General features: G+C 40.1%; 2 protein-coding genes and 1 long non-coding RNA gene across 3 annotated transcripts in view; 1 reads left to right on the top strand and 2 right to left on the bottom strand.

Annotated features, from left to right (window-relative positions):
- The window catches only part of LOC309642742, a 335,590-nt gene that overhangs the window by 233,519 nt on the left and 80,262 nt on the right, over positions 1-21,809 (top strand). The gene's annotated exons all lie outside the window — the stretch shown is intronic.
- HKDC1 (hexokinase domain containing 1) overlaps positions 1-21,809 on the bottom strand; it is a 265,615-nt gene that overhangs the window by 126,345 nt on the left and 117,461 nt on the right. The window lies entirely within an intron of this gene.
- On the bottom strand, positions 1,576-18,689 carry SRGN (serglycin). The gene is made up of 3 exons (XM_082424623.1): positions 18,463-18,689; positions 8,195-8,342; positions 1,576-2,231 (listed from the first exon to the last, which is right to left on the bottom strand). The coding sequence occupies exons 1-3, from the start codon at positions 18,536-18,538 to the stop codon at positions 2,000-2,002; spliced, it is 456 nt and encodes a 151-aa protein (XP_082280749.1). The 5' UTR covers positions 18,539-18,689; the 3' UTR covers positions 1,576-1,999.

A 21,809-nucleotide genomic window follows, 5' to 3' on the forward strand; every position in this document is an offset into this window, starting at 1 on the left:
GACCAGGGCTCGAACCCATGTCCCCTGCATTGGCAGGCGGATTCTTAACCACTGCGCCACCAGGGAAGCCCAGGACTCTTCTGTAGATTCAGAGCGTTTGAGGAAGTCTGGGGATTCGAATTCTGAATGTATCAACCCAGATACATTTCTACCCAGAGGTCTTCATTTCTGAGGGTCCAGTATTTTCCCAGTCAGGGCCCTGATGTTGCATAACAGACTTGGCTAGCTTGGCAACTTAACATTCTTGAACTCTGCTATTCTTCTGATTATATCCTGGTCCTGGGCCTCAGCTTTTCCTGCCCTTCCACTGCAGAAGAGAGTTTCTTAATATGCTGCTGAGGAGGTCCAATAGTTTTCACATTTAGTCTTTAATTAATCATCCTTGGTCTTTCATTAATTGCCTCCAGCAAGAGCCATCCAATGTCATTGTCTCTATAATTACTACTTCCCCATATTTCTCAGATACCTCATATACCACACCCTGGTGCACTTCCTTCCACTGGTACACCATCCCAGTTCATCATCAGTGAAAGTTTGAACAATTGCAATGCTCCCTTGTGCTTGTTCTGCATCTACAGCCAGTGATAGGGTCCTCATTGCCAGCCAGACAGTAGGTGATCCAGCTCCAAAATCCCATTTTAGCATCTGCTTTCTACCCATCCTGGCACCAACTTTCACAGGTTGGATTCTCCATAGAGCAAACTCTGAAATGAAAAGTAGTGTGCAGAAAGTTCCTAAGGGAGCTCTCTCAGTGGGGAATGGAAGGAAGCAAGACTAAGTAAAGGAAGAAACTGAGCTGCAAAACAGTCCCAACAAAGCCTCAGATGGCTCCTCAGGGAGGTCTGAATCTGTGATTGCCCTGCTGAATTGTTCCAAGTTCAGGGAAGGGGTCTGGCACTCATATGCCCACATCAACCAGGCATTGGGTGCAGGCTGCCGTGGGAAGAGGTGTGGGCTTGGACAAGGTGTCTCTCTTCCACAGAGGTTAATTTGAATAAGTCCTCAGTTCTGAAGAGGGGATCTAGATGGTACAGAACAGGATCCATGACAATGATTCTGACAGGCTTTTCAGAATTAAGGGGAACAGAGATGAGTATAGTATAGCCTTCAAAAAGAGGAAGTGTTTGGACAAGAGTAACCCTCTTTCTGTAGCATGATTGTTTTCTTCATCTGCTAGTTAACAGGATTTGATTCCAGTTACAAAATTTGGTCTCACTGTAAAATAACTTTACAGATATTTTGTTGATGGGAATCTAGAAACATTTGAACAAATAATTACTTCATGAACAAGAGAGCCCAGACAGCTTGACCCTTTGATTATACTTCTGCTTTAATAGAGTAATGTTTGAAAATACATAGATATCCAGGAAAAAAAGTAAAGCAGTATGAGGTATTGAGAGCACAATTGTGCTTTAATCTGGGTGTTAAGTTTCTAATTGTGACAGCAATCACACTTCTAAGCAAACGCTGTCCACTAGCTCTGCAAACACCTCCAGGGGTACTATTAGAGCAGTTAACTTCACACTGTAAAACATGTCAAATACATTCACTGTATGTTTCACTGTATGTTTCATTCACTGTACGTTCACTGTATGTTTCATCTGTATTTTTTCACAAAAAAAGAGGCATATCTAGATTTCATAATCAGAGTCAGCTTCCTGAAGATTTAGATATGAAATAGTGCCTGTCAATTTGTTTCTCAAACTAAATATTTTAAGAACAGTATAATTTATTCTTTAAAACAATTTTATACATATGGGGAGTCTAGTTAACTTCATAGTGATGTTGTTGAATACAATACAAAAGAAATGCAAGTATTTTCCAGGACATTAGGATAGATAAAGGAGGCTTTAAGAATTCATGAGAAAAAAAAGATAATAAAACTAAACTTCCTTTTCAGATGTTTTAAATTTTCTATAAAGCTTTTTGTCCTCAAATTAATCATTTAACCATGGTACACAAATACATTGCCTGGCATCAAGGTGGGAAACCCTCTCTTTTATATAGTAAAATCCTCTTCTGGTCCATCCTGACCCAAGTCCTCGTTGTCTGAGGGCAAATTTCTCTCCAGAGGCCTAAAGTTGTAATAAAAAGCATCGTTTTCTTCTACTGGTTGGTATTCCTGTTCAATTTCACGTAGGAAGCCATTTCCAGAGCCACTTCCAGAGCCTGATCCTGAAAAGTCCTCAGAAAGAGGGAAGACATCATTCAGGTTCCTGGATTTCATCATTCTGAAGCATGACGGAAAAATGGAAAAAAAAACATTAAAGTTTGAGACATGAAAAGATAATCATAATAAATTTTTTAAGATACGAAAGTAAATGTAGCCACTCAGTTGCTCAAATTTTAAGTTAAAAGTTTCCCAGTTATTTAATGTTTTAAAACAAAAAATAAGTCAGAACTTTCCACATATTTACAATACTTACTGTATCTAATTCGTTGCCTTTATCAGTTCCACATCTACTCATTGCAGATGCATATAAAAATGGTAATTTTCTTATCACTAAGATAGCAATCCTATATTTGGAGTTTACTTAAGGGGTCATTTATTTTTTACAGAAAAGATCCCATTTTTACACTTTCTCCCACTAAAGAAAGGACACACAAGTTAGCCTAGATATATATTTTTCCTATTTTAAAAATTCTGCAAAATCTCTAATAACTTTACAGGGCTTCAACAAAGCTCACGCTTAAGAAATTCTTTGTAACAAGTCAAGCATTATATTTGCCAGCATGTTAACATTCAATCTCCTCCCAGCAAATAAGTGCATTCATTCAACTGGGTTCAGTGGGGTAGTTTGAAGTCCACTCAGCACCAAAGGACCAGAGCAATGATGCCACCCATCAGTGGCAGAATAAGGCAACAAAGCATCAGAGACAGAAGTTGAGTTTCACAGCCTATGGGTCATTTTCTGCATGAAAATAATAAACCACAGGCCATACAACAGATTAGAGTTTCCTTCATGCCTGCATTTGATAAATATTTATCGAATATCTTATCCCTGTTCTGAGTGCCTGGGATAGAATGGGGACTGATGGATGAGGTCCCTGCTCAGAGGTTTATAACTTTGGCGGGGAGACAGACAATAAAAAGTGAATAAGTAAATCAGGAAAATATTAGGTGGGGCTAAATGTTATGCAGAGATACAAAGTGGAATAATGTAATAGAGGGTGACCTGCTGGATAGTTTAGGCTGCGGGGTCAGGGAAAAGGAATCAGAGCTGGAAACACAGATTTGGTAGTTTCTCTTTCTCTCTCTCTCTCTCTCTCTCTCTCTCTCTCTCTCTCTCTGTCACTCACACACACACACACATATAGTATTTAAAGCCATGGAACAGGATGAAGTCACCCAAAAAAAGCATGCAGATACAAAAGCAGCCCACGACAGAGCTAGGGCCACCCCAACATATTAAATATTAATCACAGGAGAAAGAACAGCCAGGCAAGTAGAAGGAAACCCAAGACAAGGTGGGGCCATGGAAGCCCAGAGAAAAAAGTATTTCAGAGGAAGGGTGGTCAACTGTTTTTGAAGGCAACTGAGAAGTCAAGTGGGAATTCCCTGGCGGTTCAGTGGTTAGGACTCTGCACTTCAGTGCCAAGGGCGCAGGCTCAATCCCTAGCCGAGAAACTAAGATCCCACAAGCCATGTGGCGCAGCAAAAAAATAAATAAAAGAGAGAGAGAGAGAAGTCAAGTAAGCTAAACATAGAGAAGTAACCAGCAGATGTGTCAACAGGAAGTAATTGTGACCTATTTGGTTTCTGTTTTTATTCTTTTGGATCACCATTCTCCCTATCCCTTCTTGCCTCCCTCCCTCCTAAACATGTACAATAACTATGACTGCTACAAACTTGAATATAGTTTTTGGATCAAATAACATGAGGAGATGGGGAACCATTAAAAATTGGGACTCCTGCTCTCCTTTGCTTTGTGAATCAGAAGTGGGGAGTGGGAAAGAGGGATCGTTAAAATGTTTAAAAAACTTTAAGCTCCCTTGGAACTTTTGCCAGTGTGGAGGAAAATAAAAAAGAACTTAAATTGGGAATTCCCTGGCAGTCCAGTGGTTAGGACTCCACGCTTTCACTGCTGAGGGCCCAGGTTCAATTAAAAAAAAAAAAAGAACTTAAATTTTAAAAAAAAGTAAGTGCTTCTACCAAGCACTCTGGGTGAAGGTAGACCCAGAAGGGGTTGAGGAGAGGAGAGGGGAGATAGTAAGCATCGGCAGCCCTATCAGGAAGTGTTACTGTGAAGAGGAGCAGAGAATGGGGCAACAGCTGGGAAGGATGCAGAGTCAAAGAGGGGATTTTACCTAAATGTAGGAGATACTAGAGAATGTCTGCATACTGATGAGAAGAAGATGCTGGGTTCAGAGGGTTAACTGCAGAATTAAAGTCCTGGAGAAGGTGCATGGGGATAGGATGCCCAGCACAAGGAGGGGTGGCCTTAGAAGCTGCCACAGTCAGAGTACAGTCAAGAAACTTACCTAAATATTTAAGACAGGGAATTGCTTACACATGAGATGGAAGAGAAGCAAAGCCAAATAGGGAATAATAAGGAAACCCAGAGATGAGGAACAGCAAGAAAATATTTCCCTCCCTGGGCTAGAGGGACAGTGGAGGAGGTGGTACTACCTGAGCCCAGGGACCAAGAGCGTCTGGTGGAAGCTGAAGCCATGGATGAGACACAGCCCTGCCAGAGGCGCCACCCAAGGCAGGAATGAGAAGAAACATCCTTGTCTCTCCCTGCCGCCCACGCTGACCAGTCTCCCTTCCAGGCATCCCACTGGCCAAACTCAGCCACAGATCTGCGAACCTGAGAAATGCAGACCATAGGGATCAGCCCTCACCACCCCACCCAGTACAGAGCAGGGAGATGGAAGGAGAAGAAATGGATCTGAGAGCAAAAGTGTCCAAGACTGTCACAGAAGCAGGGGCTGTGCATCCATATTAACAGGAGTGTCAGAGCAAGAAGGAAAGTTGCTGGCTGAGGAAAGGGAAGATCCTAGAGATTTTTTTTTTAGTTTTTTTTTTTAGTTGAGGTAGAGTTGATTTACAATATTATATACACTTCAGGTGTACAACATAGTGATTCACAATTTTAAAGGTTATATTCCATTTATAGTTATTATAAAATATTGGCTATATTCCCTGTGTTGTACAATACATCCTTGTAGATTATTTATTTATTTTTATTTATTTATTTTTGGCTGCGATGGGTCTTCCTTGCTGTGAGTGGACTTTCTACAGTTGGCGCGAGCCGGGGCTACTCTTCATTGCGGTGCGCGGGCTTCTCATTGGGGGGGGCTTCTCTTGTTGCAGAGCACGGGCTCTAGGCTCACAGGCTCAGTAGTTGTGGCACACGGGCTTAGTTGCTCTGCGGCACGTGGGATCTTCCCGGACCAGGGCTCGAACCCGCCTCCCCTGCATTGGCAGGCGGATTCTTAACCACTGCACCACCAGGAAAGCCTGATTATTTATTTTTTTCACAGTAGTTTATACCTCTTAATCCCCTGCCCCTAGCTTGCCCCTCCCCCTTCCTTCTCCCCACTGGTAACCACTGGTTTGTTCTCTATATCTGTGTGTCTGTTTCTTTTTTGTTATATTCACAAGTTTGTTTTATTTTTTAGATTCCACATATAAGTGATATCATACAGTATTTGTCTTCTCTGACTTATTTCACTAAGCATAATACCCTCCAAGTCCATCCATGTTGCTGCAAATGGCAAAATTTCGTTCTTTTTTTATGGCTGAGTAGTATTCCAATGTGTGTGTGTGTGTGTGTGTGTGTGTGTGTGTGTGTGTATCACATCTTCTTTATCCATTCATCTACTGATGGACACTTAGATTGCTTCCATATCTTGGCTATTATAAATAATGCTGCTATGAACATTGGGGTACATATATCTTTTCAAATTACTGTTTTCATTTTCTTTGGATATATACCCAGGAGTACAATTGCAGGATCATATGGTAACTCTATTTTTAGTTTTCTGAGGAACCTCCACACTGTTTTGTACAGTGGTTGCACCAATTTACATTCCCATTAACAATGTACAAGGGTCCCCTTTTCTCTACATCCTCGCCAGCAATTTGTTATTTGTGATCTTTTTGATGACAGCCATTCTGACAGGTGGGAGGTGATATTCATTGTGGTTTTAATTTGCATTTCTCTGGTGATTAGCGATGTTGAGCATCTTTTCACGTGCCTGTTGTCTAACTGGATGTCTTCTTTGGAAAAATGTCTATTCAGATCTTCTGCCCAGTTTTTAATCGGGATGTTTGTTTTGTTGATGTTGAGTTGTATGAGCTGTTTATATACTTTAGATATTAACCCCTTATTAGTCATATCACTTGCAAATATTTTCTCCCATTCAGTAGGTTGTCCTTTTGTTTGTCGATGGTTTCCCTTGCTGTGCAAAAGCTTTTAAGTTTAATTAGGTCCCATTTGTTTATTTTTGCTTTTGTTTCCTTTGCCTTAGGACACGGATCCAAAAAAATATTGCTACAATTTATGTCAAAGAGTGTGGAAGATCATACAGATTTGAGGAGGGAAGAAATAGTGTAAAATATTTGTTTTGGAGGACTTGCATTGTTCCTCTAATATCTTAGATTTAAATGAATTACTGTTGAAATCCGTGACTTAAAATAATGGAGGATGCTGTACTATCACGTTCAAGCTTTATGCCATGGACCTAAAAGCACAGGGTTGCAGAGTTGCATTTTGAGGATGGTGATGACATAATTTCAGTGATGAAGGGGGTTACCAGGATCCCCAAAGTGATGATAGGCTTACCTGGTTTGGGCATGATGATTTATGTGGCTTTCAGGGGAGTGATTTTTCTATTTAAGCCTGAAGATTAAAACTTTTATGATAATTCTTTTCATAATATATCTCTGCTACATATAATTTTGATATTCATTGAAATAATGGGTTTTAATACAATTCAATTTTTGTTACTTATGAATTCCTATTGGATCTTTTTTGCAAGTATAAGGCAGGTTTTATTTGATCAGGAAGAGTTTTGGACTTATGGACACCAAGGGGGGAAGTGGGGGGGGATGAAGTGGGAGATTGCGGTTGACATTTATACACTAATATGTATAAAATAGATAATAAGAACCTGCTGTATAAAAAATAAATTAATTTAATTTAATTTTAAAAAAAGAAGAGTTTTGACTTTCTTTTTTATGAGTTATGGCCACTTATTCTTCCTTTCCCTAATTTTTTTTTATCACTACTATCTAAACGAACATTTTTATCACCCCTCAAAAATCTTGTATCTAATAGCAGTCACTCTTTATTCTTCCCTCCCTCACAGCCCCTGGCAACCACTACTCTATTTCTGTCTCTATGGATTTGCCTATTCTGGACATTTCACATAAATGGAATCATATAATATGTGGCTTTTTGTGTCTGGTTTCCTTCACTTTGCATAATGTTTTCAGGATTCATCCATGTTGTAGCATTTATCAGTACCTCCTTCTTTCTTATGGCCAAATAATATTCCACTTAAGGGATGTACCACATTTTGTTTATCCATTCAGGTGATAGACTCCTATTGGATTTTAATATAAATATACAATGTGCTCTATTTACATTAATAAAATAATGTTCAATCATTTTCAATACCTATTGGTGAAAAGTATTCAATTTTTGTTTCTGCCACAAGAAAAAGACCTTGCAAAAGTATAGGTGAATAGGGACTTCCCTGGTGGTGCAGTGGTTAAGAATCTGCCTGCCAGTGCAGGAGACACGGGTTCTATCCCTGGTCTGGGAAGATCCCACATGCCTCAGAGCAACTAAGCCCGCACTCCGCAACTACTCAGCCCGCATGCCTAGAGCCCATGCTCCGCAACAAAAGAAACCACCACAGTGAGAAGCCCGCGCACCGCAACGAAGAGTAGCCCCCGCTCTCAGCAACTAGAGAAAGCCCGCACGCAGCAGCGAAGACCCAACGCAGCCAAAAATAAATAAATTCTAAAAAATAAATAAAATTCTTAAAAAGGTAGGTGAATCATGTATTCTTGTGCATCTTATATACCAGTAAATACAGTGCAGTTTTACCCTGTACTGTGCAGTGAAAACCTAACCATGGAAGCAAGAGCCTGAAGAAAAACACTCTTGGCAACCCTCCCACCTCCATGCCAAGATCTCAGCAGCGGATGGTGAAAGTAAAATCAAGAAAGTCCACTTACGAAAAAGGGTCAGTCCTTGGAGGTAGGATTCTGTTGGATTCACCTGGAAGTAGATCGAACTCTGGTCCCTTTTCATCAATGCAGTTTGCAGAATTGCTGTCAGGATTGCAGCGTACCCACTGGTATCTGGCTCTCCGCACAGGAGAACCTGCCCAAACAAGGAAACCACGTGGTCAATAAATGTCTCTTACACAGCTTCTAATCACTCTGTCCCTAAGAAATTTTTAATTAAATAGATTCTAAATTTGGTAGGTAAGGTGTGGACAGGTTTTATGATCATTAATATCACGGAGCACCCACTATTTGCTAGCCCTGTATACACACCATTTGTCCTTCTCACAACGCCTCTCTAAAGTAGCCTAGAGTTTTAGGTTAGAACAGGCTTTGGCAATTAGCTGCCTGGAGTGAAGCCCCAGCTCTCCTACTGGTGAGCTGTGAAACCTTAACTTCCCCAAGCCCCCACCAGAAAACTGAGGTACTAAGAGTGTCTCTTTTTCGTAAGCTGGCCACAAAAATTAAATGAGAAAATGCATGTAAAGATCTTAACACAGTGCCAGGTACACAGTAAACACTTGATAATATTAACTATCATTATCTTTGTACTATAATTTCCATTTTATACAAAGGAAAACTGAGGCTGCACAGGTACTAAGTAGAGGACCCAGGATTCAAACCTGTATCTGACCCCGAATCCTGACTGTTCTGGTAGAGATGAGTCGAATCATGCTCAGAAAGGTTAAGGAATGTACCAATTAGTACCCGAGATACTACAGAGCCCTAGTTCTTTAGGGCCATTCTTGGGTATTGAAAAGAAATTCTTGGGTATTCTTGGGAATGAAAAGTAGGTTAAAAACTTGGCCTCTTTCTTTGCCCTCACATCTAGTCAGAGATTTCAAAAATCAAAGCTCCTCTATTCACAAAAGCTGGTCTGTCACAGTCTCTTTTAATGTCTATGCAAAAGGCTCCATATCTTGTGTTAAGAGGTTATATAGGAGATACCTTATTAATTCATGAAATAAATTCTTCATTCCTCAGTCCAGCAAGGATGGAGGCCTGGTGGTGAGAAATACTTCACCACCCTTCCAAAGGTTCATCTCCCCACCTCAAGTACAAACTTGATTCACACAAGTGCAACTAATAATAACCTAACCTGAAGGGACACATCTAAAATTCTTGAAAAGCAGGAAAGGTAGTTTTGTTAAGGGAATCACTGACTGAAACCACCTGCCCTGGCCAGGCATGAGAGTAACCACTTGCATGAGTTGTCTTACAACAGGAGGTCCTGGTAAGGAACATAGAACTGACAAGCTACCACCAATGGGAAGAATTCAGGAAAGGTCAAAAGGAGAGAAGAGACACCAGTCCATATGTCTTACCAACCTCCCAGAATCCTTCTCGCTGGAATCTATCTTGGCTGAGAGATGCCCTTGCCACCAGGAAGGACCCTGAGTCAGAATGATTGGCCAGAGACAACCTGGAGACTAACCTCATTAACATAAAACCTGAGACTGCGAGCCACATGGCAGAGCAGTTCTCCTGGGTCCCCTTACCCTGCTGCTCTCTGCCTGGGTGCCCCTTCCCAATAAAGTCTCTTGCTTTGTCAGCACATGTGTCTCCTTGGACAATTCATTTCTAAGTGTTAGACAAGAGCCCATTCTCGGGCCCTGGAAGGGGTCCCCCTTCCTGCAACAGTTTTAAAGCCCAGCACGTTATTGTTCTGCACAGATTGAGATGTACATGATGACAACTATTTAAGAAAACAAAATAACATAAAATGAAAAACAGTGTTGTGGATAATCACTGCAATATTTTTTGCGAAGCAAAGACTGGAAAATTAAATGTTAATGAATTAAGGCACAGCCTACAGTACTATACAGCTATTAAAAGAATGAGGCAGTTCTCTGGGCACTGATACAGAATAATTTCCAAGGGGTGTGTGTGTGGTTTTTTTTTTTTTGGCCACGCTATGTGGCTTGCAAGAACTTAGTTCCCTGACCAGGGATTTGAATGCTCCCTCGGCAGTGAAAGCCTGGAGTCCTAACTACTGGACCGCGAGGGAATTCCCTCCAAGGTATATTATTAAGTTAAAAAAAGTAAAGAACACTATGAATTGTTTGTTACCATTTGTGTGTGTTTGTGTTTTTTCACACTATATTTACATATATGCTTACATGCACAGAACATATCTGAAAAGATACACAGCAAACTGATCATCTTTGTGGAGGGAATTGGTGGCTGGAAGACAGTGGAAGGAAGAGCATTGACTTTTCACTGCATATCCTTTTGAACCTTTAGATTTTTGAGCCATATGTATGTATTATCTATTCAAAATTATTTTTATTTTTTGACAGCTTTCTTAAGGTGGACTTGACATTCAATAAGCTGTGCATATTTAAAGTGCACAATTTGTTTCAACAAATGGATACACCGTGGAACCATCACCACAATCAAGGGTATGAACATATTCAACATCCCCCAGAGTTTCCTTGTGCCCCTTTGTGATCCTGCCCTTCTCCCTCCCTCCTCCTGACTCTCCCCAGCCCCCCTCAACCATCAATCTACTTACTGTCATTATAAATTAGTTTGCATTTTCTAGAATTTTATGTAAATGGATACATACAGCATCTTGTCAATGGTTTCCTGACTTTAACTCAGGGTCCAGAGGGCTCTCTACCTTTTATAGTACTCTCTCCTAGAAATGGAGAGTTTATTTAGATATTCCTTACATCTAGACTGCTTTTGTTGCAATTTTTAATAATATTTATCTTAGAAAAGGAATGTGCGTTCATTATAGAAAATTTTGAAAAATGTAGCAAACAAACAAAAAAAGTTACTCCTAATCTCATTACCCAGCCCTCCCAAAGACCATAAGTTCTGGAGTTTTGCTTTTTTTCCCTCTGGGTATCTGTATTTCTAGGAGAGTATGCACAAGTTGTGTCCTGTTCTCAACTATCAGAGGTTGAAAAGTGAAGCCTCTACTGAGGTCAAATTCACTTTACATCTTAATGGGATGGCCAAGGACTTTGTTCTTAAAAGATTGCAGAACCACAGAACTTTTGCAGAATGTCCTCTTTCCTCATGAATCTCTATCATGTCTGTTTACACTCAACTTTGTCCTAGCTAATATTTTGGATTAATTTTATAAATACAGCATTGCTAAGTTATTACATCATTAAGATATACATTATATACATATATATGGAGAGAGAGAGAGAGAGGGAAAATATATAAAGAATTCATGATGCTGTTCACCTTAGTATTATTTAAAATAGGGAAACAGGAAATAACTAAATAATCAAAACAAGAGAAAATACTCAGATTAATTATGAGGCATTCATATGAGAGACTATTAAACAAATGGGAAAAAAGCAGTAGTTATGGAAAAGACTATGTAGCATCATAGGAAAATCTATGTTCAAAAATGAGTTTAAAAAAAGCAGAGGGGACTTCCCTGGTGGGCCAGTGGTTAAGAATCCGCCTTCCAATGCAGGGGACTCGGGTTCGATTCCTGGTCAGGGAACTAAGATCCCACATGCCGGGGCAACTAAGCCCGCGTGCTGCAACTATGAGCCCACAAGCCATAACTAGAGAGCCCTTGCACCACAACTACTGAGCCCACGCGTGCTGGAGCCTTGCGCCACCACTAGAGAGGAGCCCGTGTGCCACACAAAAGATCCTGTGTGCTGCAACTAAAACCTGATACAGCCAAAAATAAATAAATAAATATTTTTTAAAAAGCAGAATACCACTCTATGCATAATAGTTGTTAATGCAACTACATAAATAGATATCGGGGGAGGGGGTGAGGAATGGGAGGAAATACACAGAAATAACTATAGTGGTAGACTCTGGTGATTTTTTTTCTCACTTTGTTTTCTAAATTGCTGTAATAAACAATATTCTTTTTAAAATATAAACAAAACAAAGACTCTAATGTAGAAAGTAAATGTTCTCCCATTGTTTTCCTTCTTTCTTTCTGTCTGTCTTACTTTCATTCATTCTTTCTTTTAGAACTACTATTCTATCACAATCTTCCCCATAGTTCCTGAATATAGCTTACAATTTCTGGTCTGAGACGCTAGTCATCCAGAATGGGTTAACTCTGTCACTGCTTGGAGGCAGGAGGTAAGGCTTGACATCAACTTGTGATGTCAAGTTAACATCACAATGTCTCCCCCTTACTAGCTGGGTAACCTTAACCTCCCTGTACCTCAATTTCCTCATCCATAAAATGGGGACAGTAGTAGCTCTAATAATGAGATATAAATATTAGGCTCGTAGAATAGTACCTAGCACCATGGTCAGAGCTCTTTATTTATTTAAATTAATCTCTCCCTTTTTTTTTAAACATTTATTTGTTTATTTATTTTGACTGCACTGGGTCTTGGCTGCGGCACGCAGGATCTTCGTTGTGGCATGCGGGATCTTTGTTGCAGCATGCGGACTTCTTAGTTGCGGCATGTGAACTCTTAGTTGAGGCAGGCATGGGAGATCTAGTTCCCCGACCAGGGATCGAACCCAGGCCCCCTGCATTGGGAGCACGGAGTCTTAACCACTGGACCACCAGGGAAGTCCCGTCAGAGCTCTTTAAATGCTAGTATCTCTGATGAGGAGGAGGATGACAATGACCTATCGACCTATCTCTGATAGTGAACAGCTTGTAGAGAGACCAAATTTAAATTCCTGTTCCACCACAGTATCCCATAATAGTATCCCAAAGAGTTCCTGTTTAAACAAGATAAAAGTATCTGAAACATCTAGCACAAGCTTTTGCACATGGTAGGTATTTAACACATTTTAGCTCTTTCTCCTCTGATTCTTTCTTGAAGAAGCTTAAGCTTGGCATCTAATGAATTATTACTTAGAAGCGTCATCATTGTGAGTCAGGTAAAAATTCAACATCTGCTCCAGCAGAGGGCGATGTCTTCACACCCCATGCCGTCTAGACCAGTGCGGTCCAATAGAAACAAGAGGAACCATCCGTACACGTATGGAATTTTCAATGTTACAACAGCCATATTTTAAAAAGTAAAAAACAGGTGACATTAATTTGAAAATATTTTACTTAAACAAATATATTCAAATATTGTCACTTAACATAATCAATATAAGTTATTAATGGATATTTTACACTTTTTTTCATCCTAAGATTTCAAATCTGGTGTGTATTTTGCACTTACACCATACCTCATTTTGGACTCGCCACATTTCACACATTTCAAGTGCTTAGTAGCCACAAGAAGCCCGTGGCTACCATTTCAGACAGAGCAGGTCTAGACAGTCTTCTCTACTGTCGAGGATGGCTGAATATCAAACAAGTGAGTGCTTGCGTAGATAAGAAGTTAAACAGAAAAGTAAAACCTAATAGTTTAATGAGGAAGCATCTAAGTGAAAGATCTCATCTTTTCACTGGTGTAAGAAACACAACTCTGGTAAATTAGAAAACTTCTAAAATACAAATTCCCTCTAGAGTTTAGAATCTCAGCTTTTAAAATTTATAAAGAGGGGTTTCTTTTTTTGGGTGACGAAAATGTTCTAAAATAGACTATGGTGATGGTTGCACATATCTGTGAATATACTAAAAAACCATCAATGTACACTTTAAATGGGTGAATTGTATGGTATATGAAATCTATCTCAATAAAGCTGTTCTAAAATTTATAAAGAAATCAAAGATAGAAGTCCACCTCCCCCACAGAAATGTTTATCCTGTTTGGGACTGGTGATTTTATTTTTTTAATTTAAAAAAGTTTTATTGGGGGGGCTTCCCTGTGGCGCAGTGGTTGGGAATCTGCCTGCCAATGCAGGGGACACGGGTTCGAGCCCTGGTCTGGGAGGATCCCACATGCCGCGGAGCAACTGGGCCTGTGAGCCACAATTACCGAGCCTGCGCGTCTGGAGCCTGTGCTCCGCAACAAGAGAGGCCTCGATAATGAGAGGCCCACGCACCGCGATGAAGAGTGGGCCCCGCTTGCCACAACTAGAGAAAGCCCTCGCACAGAAACGAGGACCCAACACAGCCATAAATAAATAAATTAATTCATTGGAAAAAAAAAATGCAATCATTTAAAAAAAAAAGTTTTATTGGTATGTATGTAACATAGCACACAATCACTCTTCTAAAATGTAAAATTCAGTGGTTTTTAGCATACTTATAGGTATGTGCAACTATCACCACAAATTTAGAACAATTTTATCATCACAGAGAAATCCCCTATCCTTTAGCTAGCCAGCTCCTGTATCTCATGCTTCTCATCCCTAAGTAACCACTAATCAATCTACTTTTTATCTCTATATTTTTAAGCAAGTTGGACATTTCATATAAATAAAATCATATTAGGTGTTTTCTTAATATTTATTTATTTATTTTTATTTTTGGCTGCGTCGGGACTTAGCTGCGGCACGCAGGATCTTTCGTTGCGGTGCAGGGGCTTCTCTCTAGTTGTGGTGGGCTGGCTCCAGAGTGTGTGGGCTTAGTTGCTCCACGGCATGTGGGATCTTAGTTCCCCGACCAGGGTTTGAACCCACCTCCCCTGCATTGGAAGGCAGACTCTTAACCACTGGACCACCAGGGAAGTCCAGAGGTGGGGGTTTTGTTTTTTTTAAGTATAATTGACCTAATATACTATGTTAGTTTCAGGTGCATAACGTAATGGTCCTGTATTGCTATACATTATAAAATGATCAACACAGACTGGGGATTTTAAATCTGCTTTAAAATAAAGAACATGGTTACAGATACCAAGTTCCTGACATATTTATTCAAGGGTGTTGGCAGAATGTGAAAATTCAACAGTTCCAGCCCCCGATGTGTGGGAGTATCTTGATTCTATCTTGCTTGAGAGAAATCTTAAGATTACCGTAATTTAAAAAATAAAAGGGAGTATGTTCATGGACAGAAAAATTATCTTCCTAAGAGGCCCCACTTACAGATCTCCTGGTTAATTTTGTGATGGATTCAAGGGAGAAGAATGTTTTTTATTTACAATCACTTCCCTCACTGCCCACCCCCCCTTCTCTGTCTGTCTCTGTCTCTCTCTGTCTCTGTCTTTGCCCCTATTTCTTTCACACATACACACAGTCACTAGTCCTGCTTTAGCAAAATACTTTCTATAAGTAAACATTACCAGAGCAAATAACTTACCCCAGTAATATCGTATTGTAATATCAATTTTTCCCCAACATCATCTCAATTTACTGATTTCCTATTCTTAATGGAGACTTGCTGCAAGTGTGCTAGAAAAATTTAAGCAGAAACTGCCATGTTGTGGGGAGTGGGGGAGGGAGACCATTTCATTCATTGTTTGGTTGCATTCAAACAGACATCACCATCTAAGCTGGAGCTGCTTCCTACTGGCCAATCAATTCCACAAGATGAATAAAGTTCCCCCACCCTCACGTGGTTTGACAAGCTATAAAAAGTTCCAAGTTTACTTTCAATTTCTCCCTCTCTGTCCCTCAACTCACTGGTTTTTGTAGCAAGGGCTAGAGTCAAAACAAGGTTGTTTTAAATAAAGAAAATCTCTAATCCACCTAGAATACAGCTAAATTGCAGTAGAAAGTTAACTCTGAACTTGAAATCAGATGACCAGCTCTGCCATTAATTAGTTGTAATGGGCCTTGGGCAAGTCTCATAAATTTTTTGCAAGAGGTTGGTGTAAAGAGCAAATGAGATGATGAATGTAAGATCCAATTTTCCCCTCTATAAATTGGTGTTAATTCCTCCTCCCAGGGAATGTGATGATCGTTTACCCAAGAATGGATGAGAATCACTTTACAATCAAACAGCAGTGCACATAGGTGGAATCAATATCATTATCGTGATCTCAGAGGCAGTGTAGAGTGGAAACATAGTCTGGCAATGACCCCCTTGGCCACACCTGCTCATGGATTTTCCATTTTCCCTCTTTATAGGCATCTTTTAAAAAGAGAGGCAATAAGAGTAGGAGTCACAGGCCTCATCAATAATCCCCTGGAGCTCTACATTAAATTGATTAGCCATCTGTCCTCTCCAGGGTCTCCCACACGTTGCCAAACGTCCATCTCTTTGCACTTGGTAGACATACTTTTACAGCATGTCTTTACTTCAGCTTCGCTTATAGTCACTGATATGGGCTGAATTGTGTCCCTCCAATTCAATGTGTTGAAGTTCTAACCCCCAGTACCTCAGAATGGGACTGTATTTGGAGATAGGGCCTTGAAAGAGATAATTAAGATATAGTGAGGTCATACGGATTAGCCCTAATCCAGTATGGCTGGTTTCCTTATAAGAAGAGGAGATTGGGACATAGACACACGCAAAGAACCAGGTAAAGACAGAGACAAGACGGCCATCTACAAGCTGAGGAGAGAAGCTTCAGAATGAAACTAACCCTGCTGACACCTTGATCTTGGACTTCTAGCCTCCAGAACTGTGAGGAAATAAATTCCTGTTGTTTAAGCCACCCAGTCTGTGGTACTTTGTTATGGCAGCCCTAGCAAACTAATACAATAACCTAAGATGTTTTGTTTCAGTAAAAACAAGCCAAAAGCCTAGTGCATTTGATCAGTTCAGTCAAATCAATGGGTTAAGAAAAGTTTTTAAGTGGGGAAAGAATGCTACAGAATTATATCTGGCATCACATAGAAGTATGATGAAATAGTGACCTCTTTGCAGCCTTGAGCTGATGTCACTCGCACACGCAGCTGTGGGTGGACATCTATTTCCCTTCTTATTCAGATGTGAACACTAACCCTTGATTCCAATACCAACTGCACTTCTCCTTTGGAAACTCCCTAGTTTTTCAGTCCATTCATTCTCTCTTTTTTGGTTCCTTTCCCAACAAAGAGCTAAACCTACCTGGTGATGACATAAATACTAGTACTTTATAAAATTTTATAATAGTTTCTTCACTACATTCTGAAGGATACCTATTACATAAAGAATGCTTTTGTTTTCATTTTAGTTTTCCCTATTGAATCTTAGTGGGGAATGTGACATTTCTGGGAAATTTTGAAGATGTAAAGACTCACAGAGCTCTGGTCAGGGTAGACCCAGCACCAACAGGTCACTCAAGTCTGTGCTACAAACATGGACCTGACTGCCTGGATCTTGTCAGAACACATGAGGGAATTATTTCATCTGAAACAACGAAGGTTTTCTGAAGGTTTTCCCTAAAAGATCCAAGTAAAGCCTGTTCCTTACATTCAACAATGTTTTATACCTTAAAAAATAAATAGACTAATGGAAAAGTTTCAGCAACATTATTTACTGGTTTTTTCTTCAATAATTGCATAACAAGAAGAAAGTGATTTTATAAATTTCCAATACATAATGAATGTATCTGAGATCATGTGTACAATTTCATTTCCACCAGAAGTAAAAACAAGACAACTAGAAGTAACTTCGAAGAAACAAATCCAGGATATGTGCAATCACCATGACTCAATATTTCCTATACGATCTGGAGGAACTTAGTGTTTTTCTACTATAAATTCTCCCATCTACTTATCAGGCCATGACTTTCTGCCTTATTCAGACATGATCGCTTATTTACCAAAGGAGAAGAAATTGTATTTTTCCTACAAACTGATCGTTTTCATTTTCTTAGTCATTAAAGGTTTTAAGTTGTTTCATTCTGACTAAACAACCCTAAATGATAGACCTAATAAGAAATTTCCAAATGTGATGTTTCTCTGAGCAACAACACAATTACTAAAATTCTTTGGCCTCTCTTTAAAATCTGAGATGGTTTTCATTAACTATGTCTAAATATAATTGAATTTTCACTAAGAACCAAGTTTAAAAAAGGAGAAAAAATACACGCAAATTTACTCTGATTTTAAAAATAGTATTTCCCAGTGTCACAATAATTATGACACTACCATATTATGTTAAAACTTGGGATTGACGTAGACACTTAGGGGGTAGGTCATTTTCTATATTCCTTTCTTAAGTGTTTAAAAATTTATAAACCATTTCTAAAAATCTTAAAAAAAAAAATTTATAAACCATTTTCATCTGACAATAAAATAGTTTGCATTTCAATCATTTTAAGAACTTATAAGGCCACACCTGCCTCAGAGTTTAACTTTTTTTGGTACCAAACTTAACCAATCTCACACTAAGGAGCTCAGCTACCCCAAATCCTTTTTTTTTTTTTTTTTCTTTTTTTGGCCTCCTTTCCCACAGTATAATACATTCCGTATCTTAAAGTGAATATAAGCATTTGTGTGGACCCCAGGACTTACAAGGAAGATTATAGGGGGACAAGATTCCTGGGTCTTACCTTGAACTGAAGAACCCAAAATCAGGATGAAGGCGAGAGCCAGGACAAGCCTACTGTACTGAAGGAGCACCTGCATGGTGACCACCTTGCTTCAGCTCCACCGTCTGCACGCCAACCTCACGACAGGGAAGTGTAGCAGAGTGCTCTCTGTCCCTTTTAGAAAAGGTTCCAAAACCTCAAACCCTGCCCAGAACACACGTCACAGTTTCCTGAACAAATAGAAAGAAATCCACATCAAACCCCAGAAAGATTTAGAAAAAAAAAAAAAAAAGGCAGAAAAATAACTATTCATACCCATTATGAAACTGCAGTGGACTCTCCCCAGGTCTGCTTTTTCAAAAGTTTTGTTGTTTGCCACTTGCTGAGTAGAATCAGCATTCTACTGATTGTTTTTTCTTGCTTTGGTAACAGACACTTTGTTTTTTCTTTCTTCAGGTAACAATCTAAACACGAGATTGCTAACATTAAGAGCCCACTGCACAGTTGATGAGATAAGGGAGCTAGATGCTGCCATGCTGCCTTTTCATCACTGATGCCCTTCAACATAAAATATTCTTAATTTTCTTTTTCAACAGGAGTAGCATAACTCACTGAGCCAAGCTCAAGAAGTGAAACTTCAAAGCTGAGTTTTAATCTACAAGAAAGTGTTGTCAGATTTCAGATGAGCGGTTTCTTCTTATTGGACTCAGTTTCTCCCACTGGCTCACCAGCTTTCCCTCTGCCTCAAGAATCTAGTGAGGATTTTCGGTTACAAAGAACTGGGTAAAACAGAAAAATGATTTTGCAGTCCTCTGCTCCTTCACACCGAGTATTTCTTATGATTTCATAAGAAATACTTTCATTTTTTTCTCCTGGTAAAACTTTTCAACTTGACTTTTGGTCCTCTGGCCTTGAGTAAGCCGGAAGTCAAAAACAAGGGGAGGTTGTCCTGTCAGTGGGCTGCTGGACCTCAGAAAATACAAAAAAACAAAGTAAAGGAACAGCATTTTCCCCATGTCCTGGGGATTGTGTGCTGACTGAGGCCTGAGGAACACGAGGTAGAGGCTCCTTATTAAAGTCACATAATAAACACAACAGTTTATCACACGCCCTTGTCCTTGGGGCATGTACTTTCCCCTTACTTCCAGTCAAGATTCAACCTCTCTCCATTTCAACACGTCTAACCCTACAATGCCCACTTTCCATTTTCATCCTCACTCTGGCCTGTCCTTTGACAGGAGGGAGGAGTTTCCCTTCCCTTGTTCTCGCCTTCCTGCTGATTCCTTTACCATTTCCTGCTAAGGACGGGCCTCAGGATCTAATCGCTGAGTAGCTGTGGTGCAAGTCCACAAAGGCTACAAAGAATGCACATTCTGACCCTCCTCAGAACCAGCTGGACGTGTGTACCGGAACTCCTCCGAGTGCAGTAACCAGCTCCCAAACTCACAAACCCAGTGAGTTCCCCACCATGGAATATTGGTTTCAGCTTGAAATAACAACCCTCACCTTTGGTCCCTTTTAATCCTATCCCCCAATTTAAAACCCTGGCACCAAAACAATAATCCCTGTCAATAGCTTCAACAAGCCTGCTGCAACGCCTCAGATCTGATTAGAGCTTGTGCTTTAAAATGGTAATTTTGGAGGCTCTTCCCATTTGAGTACTTTATTTTTTTAATTCTCTGGGTCGTGGTGATTTTTTTAAAAACATTTGCAGCATTCACAAGCATTTACTCTGCTTCCGCTACACTGACAACCAAGTTTCTTTTTCCAAATGGTCTTCCTCCAGCTTCATTTCCCTAGTCCTCTTCAAACTGTGGAGGAGCAGGACGTATCCCTAAACCTCAACCTCTACAATAAGTTTTCCGTATTTTTAAAAGACAAATTCCATTCTAGACTTACTCCTTCATTCACCAGGCAACCATAAATGCACCTACTTTACTTCACACTCAGTTGATTTGCCTGTAAAATGGGTATCCTTAAGCCTTAACGGTCATCCTGGAACAGGACAGAAATCAGTTCCTTGTTGTCTAAAAGTGTAACTACCCCCCTGCCCCAAAGCAATGTAAACATTGCCTTTCACCAGCTATTGGTATCAGTGTGGCCTTTGGAAAAGGGGGATCTGTTTGGAGCACTTGAACCTCCCCAGAATCACGAGTCAGCAGAACAGTTCCTAAGACAAATTGAGGTTGTCAGAGGAGATACTGAGGGCAGGACAAAACTACTCCAAGGGATGGCTCCAAGGCTCAGTTCTTTTTTAAAGCTCCAAGTTAAAGATTCTGCCACTCAGCAGCCTCTGGGGCTTTCTTGGTTCCTCACTGAGAAGGTCTTATCTCTGAACTGGGCACTGCACAAAAAACCCCAAACAAACAGGAAATAGATCCTGTACCAAATCTATATTATGTCTCTGGAGGCTAAAAGAATGAACTTTCCAATAATTTTTTATTTCTAGAACTGGAAGAGACCTTAGAAATCATCTACCTCACCCACTCAGGTGGGAAAAGAACAAGACCAGAAAGGTTACAGGACTTGCAGCTGGTCACACAGCTGGTGAGTGGCAAAACCAGGTCTAGAAATCAGGTTTCCTAGTTCAAAGTCCAGTGACAGAGGAAGAATGAGGAAGAAACAAGATGAAGATTTGTAATCATCAGCAGTCTTCCTTTTAGTCTTTTTGGTCTCTAGAGGTATGTACTGAAATATTCCTGTTTAGAATGATAAAATGACTGGAATTTGCTTCAGAATAATGCAGTTTGAGGAGGGGCGATGAGAGAGGTATAGCCGTGGGCTGCTGATTGCTGAAGCTGAACAATGGGAAAATTGGGGGCTTATTATACTAGTCTCCCTACCTTAATATATTTTTTGGAATTTCCATAATAAGACACTTTTAAAAAATCAACCTTTTAAAAAGGTATCTTTATCTTATTTGGAGTCCATATAAATAAGAAAACATCTCCTGACTTAAAAGAGGACTTTGCAGGAAAAAAAAAAATTCTTTTCTTTAAAAAACCACTTCTTTATTCTTGGATCTCAGTCATCCTTTGGGTTTCCCATTCTTTCGGTTCTACTCTCATTCCTAACCCCCTCCCTTTAGTGCATGGGAAGACGTATCTAAGACATAAAAGTATCTTGATGCTTCTGGTACAATGCGAGCAGCTACCACTGTGTTCTTAGACCTCTCACCAAGTATCAGTGGATGGGTACCCACGGGATGAGTGCCCTGGGAGAGGACACAGGCTCACAGGCATCCCCAGCAGCTCTTTTCCTTGATCCACCCTTCTCATCACTGTAGCCACATATCCAGTTTCCCAGGAGCAGGTGCCCCTTGTTGAAGGTTTCCACAGTCCTACTGCAGAAGCTGCCCCAGGTGTTGC

The sequence above is a fragment of the Balaenoptera physalus genome, assembly GCF_965194825.1.
Source record: "Balaenoptera physalus genome assembly, chromosome: 14".
Lineage (NCBI taxonomy): Eukaryota > Metazoa > Chordata > Mammalia > Artiodactyla > Balaenopteridae > Balaenoptera > Balaenoptera physalus.

Bases quoted from the DNA above. Each gene is read 5' to 3' on its own strand.
- SRGN (XM_082424623.1), bottom strand. From the start codon at position 18,538: ATGCAGGTGCTCCTTCAGTACAGTAGGCTTGTCCTGGCTCTCGCCTTC. The intron at 8,343-18,462 runs GTAAGACCCAGG...TTGTTTGGGCAG, and splicing joins TTTGGGTTCTTCAGTTCAAG to GTTCTCCTGTGCGGAGAGCC. The intron at 2,232-8,194 runs GTAAGTGGACTT...GTCATGCTTCAG, and splicing joins CCAAGGACTGACCCTTTTTC to AATGATGAAATCCAGGAACC.